The sequence below is a fragment of the Zosterops lateralis genome (genome assembly GCF_965231275.1).
Source record: "Zosterops lateralis genome assembly, chromosome: 1".
Lineage (NCBI taxonomy): Eukaryota > Metazoa > Chordata > Aves > Passeriformes > Zosteropidae > Zosterops > Zosterops lateralis.
In genome coordinates, this window is record NC_139762.1 from 24,582,568 (window position 1) to 24,594,735 (window position 12,168).

At 41.8% G+C, this 12,168-nt stretch overlaps 1 protein-coding gene across 1 annotated transcript; it reads left to right on the top strand.

The window, feature by feature from the left end:
* Positions 1-1,718: 1,718 nt before the first annotated feature.
* On the top strand, positions 1,719-6,962 carry GATAD1 (GATA zinc finger domain containing 1; the record flags this gene model as incomplete). Its single annotated transcript, XM_083877258.1, has 5 exons — positions 1,719-1,910; positions 2,019-2,144; positions 2,439-2,498; positions 3,577-3,760; positions 4,500-6,962. The coding sequence occupies 5 exons, from the start codon at positions 1,719-1,721 to the stop codon at positions 4,688-4,690; spliced, it is 753 nt and encodes a 250-aa protein (XP_083733384.1). The 3' UTR covers positions 4,691-6,962.
* Positions 6,963-12,168: the final 5,206 nt, after the last annotated feature.

Sequence of the window (12,168 nt, forward strand, 5' to 3'; positions counted from 1 at the left end):
AGCTTAAGGGCTCTGAGAGATTGCTGATCTGCAAAACACAACTACAGAGAGATGCATTAAAGAAACAGAAAACAAAATAACAGCACCCGTTAAGTATAAACACCTTGAAAAGAGATGAGGGCAAATCAGGATTGATTGATTGATTGATTGATTGATATCAAAATTGAGGAATAAATTTAGCACCTGAGACAAGAAAGTCAAAGTTGGTGTGGAAGAGGCATGCAAGAGGTTAAACATAGCTGTCCATGAGCCAGTACCAGCCCAGGCACACCCTGCATCCACTGCACGATGCATGAGCATCTCTTAATAGATGACTGCAAATTATGGCTATTTGTGTCCACTGAGGACAAGACAAAAATCAATTTCATTTGCACCAAAGAAGCTTTAAATAAACCCTAAGGATGGAAACTGAATATAGGAACTAAGAAACTGCAAATCCTCATGCATGGCTGGGCATTTCTTTCATAATATCCAACTAGAAAAACATCTACATGCAATGGTCTGGGGCCATGTGAGTGGCAGTAGGTGAGGAACCACTGTCAGATCCATGGCTCCTACATTTGGCTCTCAAGGCTTCACAAAGGCGCCTGTTCATTCCCTGGCCTTTTAAACTACTTGATATACAACTGAGGTTCCTTGCAAGAGGGGCATAGAATGGTTTGTGTTTGAAGGGGACCTTGAAGATCATCTAGTTCTGACCACCCACTCCATGGGCAGGGTCACCTTCCATTAGACCAGGTTGTTCAGAGCCCCACTCAACCTGACCTTGAACACTTCCAGGGATGGGGCATCCACAACTTCTCTGGGCAGCCTGTTTCAGTGCCTCAACATCTTCAAAGCAGAGGACTTTTTCCAAATACTTAATCTAAATGAAGACCAAAACTAGTGTATGTTGAGGGTAAGGTCCACCAACACTTTCTCCTAAATCGGGACAATCATGGCTGTCTATCCCCTGTCCTCCAATTTTCTATTGAGCCGGAAAAGTGACAGCTATAAATCCCTGAATGGCAGCACCTGGTATCCCCTGCAAACAGGAACAGAACCAGAGACGGCTCCTGCTGCCCAGAATCACAGAATGTTAAGGGTTAGAAGTACCTTAAAGATCATCTAGTCCCAACCCCCCTGCCATGAGCAGAGACACCTCCCAGGCTGTTCAGGTTGCTCAGGGCCTTGTCCTGCAGTTTTGGGCACTGCCAGGGTTGGGGCATCCACGGCCTCCCTGGGCAACCTGTTTCAGTATCTCACCACATTCACAGTAGAGAATTTCTTCCTAATATCTCATCTAAATGCTCCATGCTCCAATTTGTACCCATTCCCCCCGTCCTGTCACTGCTGTTCCTGATGAAGAGTTCCTCTCTGCCTTCCCTGCAGGGCCCCTTCAGGCCCCGGAAGGTGCTGCGAGGTCTCCCCCCGGCCCCGACTGCCCCACCGGCCTCGGCCCTGCCGCCTCCGTCCCCGCCGGCGCTGACGGGGCGCCGCTCGCTGTGCCGCGGCTCCGGCCGGGGAGGGCAGCCCCTGACGGCGCCGGGGCCCGTCTGTCGCCGGGAAGGGGAAGGGGCAGGGCCGGGGCAGGGCCGCCGCCAGCAGAGGGCAGGCCGGGCCCCGCGCTCCGGGCCCGCCGCCGCCACATCCGCCGCCGCCGGGAGGGGCCGGGGCCGCCGTGGGCGCCGCGCTCCCGCCGCTCCTGCCGGGCCCGCGGGCCCCGCGCCGGGCTCAAGATGCCGCTGGGGCTGAAGCCCACCTGCAGCGTGTGCCGCAGCACGTCCTCTTCCATGTGGAAGAAGGGCGGGCAAGGCGAGATCCTGTGCAACAACTGCACGGCCCGCTCGGCGCCGCCGCCCCCCGCCGCCTTCGCCACCACCTCGGCGGCGGCGCAGCACAGCAACGGCGGCGGCGGCGGCGGGAAGCAGGTGAGCGGCCTGAGGGGGTTGAGGGGGCGGTGGGGCCGCCGGGGTGGGGCCGGGCGGGGCCGGGGCTGTCCGGGTGTCCCCCCTAACTGATCCCGCTGATCCCCGCAGAGCAAGCAGGAGATCCACCGCCGCTCCGCGCGGCTCAGGAACACCAAGTACAAGTCCGCGCCCGCCGCGGAGAAGAAGGTTTCCACGAAGGGCAAGGGCAGGAGGCACATCTTCAAGCTCAAAAACGTAAGGCGGAGCGCGTGTGGCAGCGCGGGGCCGCGGGCGGGGGGACACGGGGCCCGCGGGGGGAGCGGAGACAGACCAGGACCGCGGGGGGAGTTGGGCACTCGCTTGTCCGCGGGTAATGCTGGAGATGAAAACGTGAGCGCTGCTGCTCTGGGCTTTAAAGTAATAATGTCTGCTAGTTTTTTTAGGAGATAATGTATCTGTATGTTGTCTAAAAGGAAAAATAATTTCTGGAACTTTACGGTTGATTTGATTTAATGCTCTCGATTTTCTATTTCTGTGTTCTTTTCTTAGCCCATCAAGGCTCCTGATTCTGTATCCACTATAATTACAGCAGAATCAATCTTTTATAAGGTATGGTTTATGCAAATCTATTTGCAAAAATGATTATCCAGTTTCTGTTTCCAGTTTCAAGAGTTATCATGGGCAGTGAAAGGACTAGAGGAATAGTCACAGAAACTGTTCTTCCTTGCCTAACAGTTGTGTAAGATTATGGTTTGCCATAGTTGCTGCCATTTAGTCTTGCAAGGTAGTTTACCTAAGTAGTTTAAATAGTTATCATTGTCCCAGGTTTTTCTCTTCCAAGAAAAAATGCATCTCATTTTTTTGTAATTATTGCTGTCAGCATTTTAAAACTTAACTTGCACTGTGCAGAGGTCAAGTGACTGGAGATGATTATTTAGATTTCTGTGACATTTCCTACCTTAGGTGCAGAACATACTTCCCGTAGAGAGGGTGGGTTGCAGTGCCCCAACATCTCAGCTGGCTCCCATTTGAGAGATGGTGCAAGCAGCCTCAAACACCCTGGGAACAAGATCTGTTGGCACTTGCAGTGAAGCAGGAGGGAGCCTTCTCACATTCATGCTTGAGAGCAGCTTTACCAGCATGCCAATGTGTTGGTGTTCTGAAGTTCTGAAATTTGCTTCCCAGCAGTACAAGCAAACAGAAGGTTTTTTCTCCCTTTCCCCCTCCCAAAAAGTCAGGATAGGCAGTGAGAGACTGCACAGCCAGTGGTGGCCTGTGATTCCATATACTCTCCAGGGACCTGATGCTTCATGCCTGGCATTCCAGATTAATCTCTTGTTTGCTGTTGACCAATTCAGAAAAGAATTGCTGTCTCGTGTGTTTGTTTTTATCAGAAATTCCTGAGAATTATAGCAAAACTTCTGTCTAACCTCCTTACATAAAATGTTGCTACTTTATACTTTGTGCTGTTGTGAATAGGATTGTTTGGGGGGTTTTGTGTTCTTTTTATCTGTTTTAGAAACACACACCTTTCTTTCTTAGGCCACCATTCTTTTGCATGTGGCTAAATTGAAGCTGCATCTCAAGACTGGCATAATTTAGGATAATTTAAGATGTGAATCAGAATGTGAAGTGAAGCTGACAAAATCAAGTTGTTTGATTTCAGGGTCATTTGTATGTCTCCTAGGGTGTATACTACCAAATTGGAGATGTTGTTTCGGTGGTTGATGAGCAGGATGGAAGAACATACTACGCTCAGATCCGTGGCTTTATTCAGGACCAATACTGTGAAAAGAGTGCTGCACTAACCTGGCTCATTCCTACACAAGCCAGCCCCAAAGACTGTTTTGACCCAGCATCCTATATCATAGGTATTCTCTGAGCCTTCACTTCATGCAACTACTTGGATGTACCTATGCTAATGCAGAGTTGTATTCTTTAAACTAATATTTTAGCTTCTCAAGGTATTTAGTGCAAGTTCCACATTTCAGACTTTAATCTTGTAAACATTTCATTTACTGTAATAACTCTGTTTATTTATCTTGTGCATATAATATGATTACCACTGTTGCAGTGTGATTATCTTGTACTGTGATTATCTGGGTGTTTGTGGGGACAATTACAGCTGTGCAGCTTTAAAGATCAAATTACTGCTCTATAGATAGGTTTAAACCATAGTAACTTTGATTCTGATATAATAGTCTGGTTGTTTCATTTAAAATGACCTGAATTACTTGATTTTTATCCTGGGTATTCAAAAGACATAGCATGCAAGCACTGGCATAGAGACTGTTCTGCTACTGATGATAAAATTAGTAATTCAGAGAAGTCCTTCTAACAGGACACAAATAGAATGTATTTTAAATATATGAACTACAGTACTTCACTCAAACACCAGAATGCTTCAAATGAGACTTGAGGGGAAGATCAGCCCAGCAAAATTAAAGGTAGAGGTTTCTTGCCTGACACAGGAGACTACCTTCCTAGGACAGTAATGGATTGCAAAGACAAATTCTGTAAGGGAGTGTTGGCATTGTGGCATATTTTTATTCAACATACTTAATTTTATGCCTTTAAGTTTTGTCTTTAAAGATTTTTTTTTTCCCCTAGGACCAGAAGAAGATCTCCCAAGGAAAATGGAATATTTAGAATTTGTTTGTCATGCACCTTCGGAATATTTCAAATCTCGATCATCTCCCTTCCCTACTGTTCCTACAAGGCCAGAGAAGGGCTATATATGGACTCATGTGGGACCTACTCCTGCAATCTCCATTAAAGAAACTGTAGCAAATAATTTATAATTTTTTTAAGGAATACTTCAGACTAGTTATTTTGGGTGTATCCTGCAGTTTATAAACCCCATACAAACAGTTTTAAAAATTATGAAATGTGCCGGTTCACTTTATGGATTATGATATTTATTTATTTTAGATATATCAGATCTTTGAAGTGGAAGTTTTTATTCCAGTTGCTGCATCATTTCAGTGCTCTGTTCTTCAGATATTATTGCAAATCTTGGGACAAAGCCACAAGTTTCAGGAGTCATCTTTGACTTCCGAAAGTTACTTGTAGTGTTCATTTTTACTTTTAAGTTATCTTCCAGAAGAGGAGTTTAAAAGACATAATCATCCAGGATTTTATATAACTGTTTAATTTAGTTAACTGTGACTGCTGGTTTTATATCCTTGTTAAATAATTTAAGACTAGCTTCTCCTAAATACTAAAATGGTCAGTGATGCAGTTAACAGTTTTCTGAGAGAGGAGTGATCTACCTGGATTTCTCCAGACTAAAACCTCACCTGCAAGGAGGGACTCCAACAGTCACCTTTTAAGGGAATTTTGTTCATCTGAATTGGAAATGTGGGCCTCTGTGTGTAGCTTTCTGTTAAACTTACTTATATAAGAGCATAAATTTCCTAGAAAATTGGATGCAAATTCAAAAAGTAGTGTTATTTGCCTTCCTGGCATCCTCATGGCAGCCATGTATCTGCATTTCCTGGGCAAGCCAACACTGACATGATTTGAGTTTCGGATTGTTAGTATTTGTTTGCTTGTTAGCTTGGACTCATAAAATTTGTTTTAAATCATTTTTTCAGTCTTCACAGTTAATGATGGTAAGGGAAAAAATGGTCAGGCAATTCAAATGAAAAAAAAATCAGTAAAGGAAATAAAAACTAATTTTATATATTGACAGTGTCAGCATAACAAGGAAAATGTTTAAATAGCAGGACATGAGAAATGCCACATACTAAAATACCAATGGAGTTTTCTGCCCTAAACCGTTTACAAGCCAGTCAGCTCCAAACACAATGAGATGTGCTTGTATGGCCTGAATCCCAAGGGCTTAGTGGTTCCTGCTGCCTGTGAAGGATAAGAGCTGTAAGTGGCCTTAAATTTAAATGTACTGATCTTTTCCGGTATTTTTCCTTTGTATGAACTTATGTGACCAGCACCCAGAAGGCCCAAATCACCTTTAAGGTATTGTATGAATGCATAAAAACATTGCACTAGGCTTATATTCTAACTTTCTGAAAGGCTTTGATTTAAGAGGTAACATATCTGAAAGTCTCAGGTATTGACAACTTTTCATACAGTGGGACCTGTGAGGGCAGGAACCAGATGGATTTGTTTTGGCCTGTGGCCTCTCTTCTGCCCTCTTCAAATACAAAGAACAGTCAGCCTTAATGGAGCAGATCTAAAGTTAAGTGATACTGTTAATAATTCAGAATGCTCAGAAGTTAGCAATATATTGCTAATACAGAGTTAAATCTTAACCCTCAGTTGTTTACAAAGATGAGATGTGTGCCCATGTTTAGTGTCTTGCAGTAATTAATCCTGAAATGACCTCCCTTTTCTCCATTCTCTCCTTTCAATTCCTCTGGGATTTTTTCTTTTTTTTTATTAACAATTACAAGAAAATAAAAATAACAGGTCTTACATTTACAATAACCAGAGTGACTCCCTTGACTCAAATGTTTTCCCTCCTTTCTCTGGAGTCCACAGGGTTTTCACTTGGGCTCACTGTAAAGTCCCTGTGCTGCCTCAGCATAATCCATGGACCTGTCCTCTTCTGTGGGCTGTTTTACCTTATCTGAATTATCAGGGTTGGAAAAGACCTTGATGGTCATTGAGTTCACTGAAGCCTTGCTGCTTTCCTTGACAGATTTTCAGAGGAATAAGGAGGAGAACAATGCTTGCATTGTTTTGGTTTTTTGAGTTCCTACAAGGTACAACAAGTGAAAAGTACTTTTTGCCATTTACCTTATTTGTCAATAAATTGTAATATAAAAGGGATAACTCATTTTTCATCAGAATACACCTTTCTAAAATTCAGTGCTGCTGGTGATTCAAGTATTATACTTCCAACTTTTTGTCTAAAAAAAACCTCCTTTTTTTCAGAGAGCTACGGAACAACTTGTATTAGTAAACACTAAGTATTTTTATTTTAATTTTTATTATACTGAGAAATGTTAAAAAATAATTAAAATGAGCAAGAATTCTGATTGTAAGTTCTCAAGAGAGAGTGAATCTGCAGGCAATGACTTGTGAAGTGTTACAACTTCATTTATAGATATTTGATAGATATTTGATATTTGATAGTTACAACATTCAAACTTCATTTATAGATATTTGAATGGATGCACTGTCCTGTTTTCCTTGTATTCAGAACATCACCCAGTAACACAGGGAAAATGACAGACTTGCCTGACAGCTTCTTATAGATGGACATAGCTGAAGGGTGGGACCTCCGAGAGCAATGTCTCTGAAAATTCCTCATCTCTCTCATATTAGGAAGATGGAGGACAAAAGGAAGACCTGAAAAACAGACTCAACAGCAGAAGGGATATCAGAGGATCCTGTGGGGACAGGCTTTGATGCCCTGCAGCTGAGGGAGCTGTGCTCACCCATTTCTGCCTTCTAGCTTGGTAATCCCCCATGCCAAAAAGTAGGGAGGCTTCATATTTGCATCACTGGACTCTGAGTGGAGGCACTGTTGCTGAATTTATGGCCTTGTGTTGAGCTCCAGAGTTTTGTGACCAGCCAACAAGCTGTGCCTTAATTTTCATAAAGGCATTTTAGTTCTAAAGATGGAACTTGTAAGCCAAGAGCTAAAAGCCACAGAGCATATGTAAAATACTGAGTACTGCATAGACCTGTGGCCTGTGCCCCAAGGAACACGTTGCAGGAAATCTGTGGGAGGAGTAGCCCTTAACTCTGATTTGAACGTTACTGTACCAAAATGATGCGTACTGGAGAAGGGTTTCTGTCTGGGCAATGGCTTTGTTGGGAGCAGAATACTTGCTGGGAAAACATGATGCAAACCCAATGGATAAATAAGTGTGTGGCTCCTTGGGCTCCTAAAATGAGGCTGGGGTTCCTCTCTTGCTGTGCTGTGCTACATCACAATCATCTCAGTCATCCTGGCAGAGGCTGGATTAGGCCCCTACAGCTTGGTATCCAAGCCAGTCCAATAGCTTTTCTTCCAGGTAATGCAACCTTCAACTTTAAAAATAATATATGAGAAGCAAAGAGTACCTTTTTTGTGGTTGGTGGTATATTGTGCATTATTATTAATAAAGGCTCTAAATAGACTTACAGAACTAAGAACAAAAATATTAATAGGCGTAGTATTGAAGTTTCAACTGCTCTTTACAGTTACTGAATTAGTCAAATTATAATTTTATTTTCATACAGATAGAATTTGTAGATCTATTAGATAGGAGACTACATCCCTCCAAAATTATGGAAGATTGTGTGCCTAAGCAGAAATACTTTTACAATAGTTAATAGTTGTTAACATTTCTTTTTGTGTGCTCCCCACTGCAGAATCTCGTGATCACTGACAATAGAATTTTTTATTTGGCAATTGTTTCTCTTTCACCCACACAGTCACGCTTACCTTCAGGAAGACTACCTTATTTTTTTTCTCAGCCCTTCTAATTGGTGATTTTATATTCTTGAATTTGGCTTACAGCTTCAGTGAGATTATTTTTCTTTTCTAGTTTGGTAGCTTCAGTCACAAGAACAACTTCATGGACAACATCTCTAGGTGGTTCATGCATCTTTATAAAATGCTTAAGTGCTTCAGTGTCTAATCAAATAGAAGTATTACTGGAATCTAGTTTTGATAGAAAGGTTGTTTTAACTGAAAATACCACGATTATCCTGTGCAGGGCATTTAGACTCAGGCATCTGCCTACATATGGCAATTTGGGCTCCTACAACATTTTGTGAACTCCTTCATTTAGGGAGAGCAGAGCAGGAGTGTTCCTCTTTTCTCATGAAGCTGTCTAGGGGCCAAATTGCTTTCAGTAGTTCCACCTGTCTTCCTACACTCCATCAGTGTCCATGGGCACTTCTTTGCTGAAGACCATCACACCTCTCTGCCTTCATTAGTGTAAAGTACCCTGTTGTAAACTGATCCATGTTCAAAACACACATGATACTTTTAACACAAATCTTCCCCTAGGGAACTTCAGTAGGAATGTTTATTTTTGTCTTCAGATGGTCAAACCCTTGATAATCGTTTTCAGTGTATGTAGTCAATGTTCCCTTTCTTTCTGATTAGGTTACTTTTGTATAAAATTACACTGTAAGGCTGCTTGTGGTACTGAATCTGAATTATGTAAGCAGAATTTGGGAACCTCTTCTTTCCCAAGTCTAGATTTCAGTAAGTCATTAAGAATTAAAGCAAAGAGTAGCCTGTCCTTTTAATCCATGTTCCCTTCTCAAGTATTTCTCAAATTGTGGGAATCTGCATTAAGAATTTTCCAGTTACCTCTCCTTAAGGATTTCTTGGAGCATTCTTAGGGCTCTCGTTCTAAACTGTGTCATAACAGACCACTGCTGGGCAAGGTAAAAGACTTGTTTCTTCTTTATTGTTGGCCAAAACAAAACCGAAAGCAACCAGTTCATACCTGCAGAGTTTGCAGAGCCTGACTATCGCTTAATTGCTCCCTTGATAAGTGGAAATGATATGTTGAAACTTAACATATCTATATAAAGCTATACATAAGAACAAATACTGGGACAATGCCAGGGACACATTGCAATGTACTTCTTTGGGGGACTTTCTAGTCAAGCTTAACCCAGCAGCTCCTGAATAAATTGAGACCATCAGGAAAGAAGCATCCACCTCAGCTTTTAGTGACCAGCAATATTTTTGACACAAAAGTCAAAGGCAGAAAAAAGTAAAAATGTCTCTTCTAGAAAATTATTGGAAAAGTCAGTGCAAGGTCTGGGGAAAATAAAAATCTCGTCAGTTTGGTTTTACCCACTCACATTCCTGCCACATGTGATAGGTTGTTTGTTTCTGATGTCCCCAGTTCTGCTCTATCCTTTTTGATGCAGTGGGATGTAAACAGAACATAACATTTAACAGCACACATGCAGGAACAGGCAAGGTGGTTTTTTAAAGAATGTTTTCTGAAGTCTCTCTGTTTCTTCTCTAGTAATTTCTAACATTCAAATTCCTCTTAACAACAGGCTAGTGTTTCATGGGGGAATCATCACTGAGGAGTAATGAGCACTAGACCCTATCACATTATTTTTTCTTTCCTTTAACAAGATATTTCTTCTGCCAAGTACAGTCTAGTTTTGTGAAGGTCTTCTGTAGTGTTTTATTACCAGCCTTTGTTTTTCACAGGCCTGAAAATCTTACTCAGCAGGGTTTTTTTGCTGTTGGTGCTGTTTCACTGTTCAGTCACTGCCAAGGTCAGATGAATATGTTGAACACACGGGTGTCTGCACAGCACTGGTGTCACACACGTGCGTGCTGGGGCACAGGCTCTGGGCTGGCCAGTACAAGGCATGGACATCCTGAACAAATCCAGCAAAGGGCCTCACCAGTGATTGTAGAATAAGGAGTCATTTGAAAATACAAGGAGAGGGTGAAAGCTGGGAGTCATTTAAAATACAAGGAGTCATTTGAAATATAAGGAGAGGGTGAGAGCTGGGACTGTTCAGCATGCAATAAAGATTGGGGAGGAAAACTTACTGATGTGTCTAAGTATTGGATAAAAGCATTTATCAAAAGCATGGGGATCCACAGCAAGACAATCCTACTGAGCCTCTATAGCAGCATTCTGTTGATTTTGAAGTTCTAGTTTTCTCTCACCAAACATAAATAGTGGAGCAAAAAGGGAATTAATTCTGCAAATACTTTTTTAAAAAGTCAAAAACAATGCAAAAGAAGTGCCCATACAATGCTGTCAATTGAGTATACATTACAGACCTCAAAGGACTTTTTAATAGCTAATGTATGAAACTGCTATCCAATGAATACAGGCACACAGAAATAATCTGAAAGGGAGCCCAGAAGCCAAAAATAAATGCTTCCTCAGCACTCAGCATGCATATACAGAAAGGTGTATCAAATGTTTGAGAGATGTATGTTTAGACAGAGCTCATGAATATAGAAAAACATTTTGCCAGTTACAAAAGTTCAGCAAAATTTGAATATCACCTGATTCAGTATTTTCAGTATTCTGATTAAAATATACAGTTCACAAGACATTGTAATATGCACAGCTATAGCACAGGCTTTGAAGACTTTAAACATAGCAATGTGAGGAGTTGCCACATTACTTAATGCTTGGGATAAACTTAAAATTAAATAATCATGCTTTGTTCCCACATTTTTAATGTTTAGAAAACCTCACCCACTGCAAATTCTCACTCCACCCAAGATTCCCACAAATGACATTATTTGCAAAGACAGCTCCCAAGAAACCCGGGAAATAAAAGTTCACTAATGAGGAGGCCCTGGTATTTACTTTTCCTGCCATGTGCAATGTCTTTGAGTGTTAATATGTACTGTGAGCAAGACCTTCTCAAGCAGTGAACTTTCAGTGCATTGCCTTTGATTCTGGCTACAGGAAGAAAATACCTGAAAAAAGATAACATTAAAAAATGATGACATCACAAACAGCTGTTCCACAGCACACCTTGCCCAGGAGCATATTTAGAGTACGTGATCTCTGACGTATCCTGAACAGAAAATGAGGACTGAGGCATTATTTATTTTTCACGGAATCAGCTGCTGTGGGATGGCAGTTTCTGAATTGCTTTTCTAGCCTAGTTCCTCCAGCTATTTATGATATTACATGTACCCAAAGAACCAGTCTGTAATATTACCAATGAGAACATTTTCAGCTCTAGAAAGCTGAAAAACACGTGGAGTTCTCTAAAGAGTAAATTTGGTCTGACAGCCAAAGGGACAGCAGGGATTCAAGCTGCTTCCCTCTGCTAGGATCAAATGGGAAGGGTCTGAATGCTCAGGCTCTCAGAGTCTGACAAAGGCACAGACAGTGTCTAAACACAGGTACCACACTGATCAAGCAATCAGATAATTAGAACAACTTCAATAAAGCTAAGAAAAAAAATGTTATGGACACATTTGTCTGTATCCAAAATACCCAGTTTTTATTTGTCACCTTGAAACTGAGCTTTGTAAGTGACCTTCTTTGTAACAATATGCTCTATCTGTTGTTAAACTTTGTTTTCTATCTTGGAAGAGGACACAAGAAATCTATCTTGCTTAGTGTTTTGAAACATCACTCCATCCCTCATCACCACATCTTTGGTAAAATTTTTTACTGTTTTGCCTGTGCTGCCACTATTGGATCTTGCACAAACAGCTGTGAGCACATCTATAATTTTCCATGAAATGTGCAGATCACAAATATCAAGACAATAAAATCAGAAAACATTTTAGCCTGAAATACTAGCAAGCACTATTTTGTGGACATTCACAAAACCAAACACTTACATAGGGAAG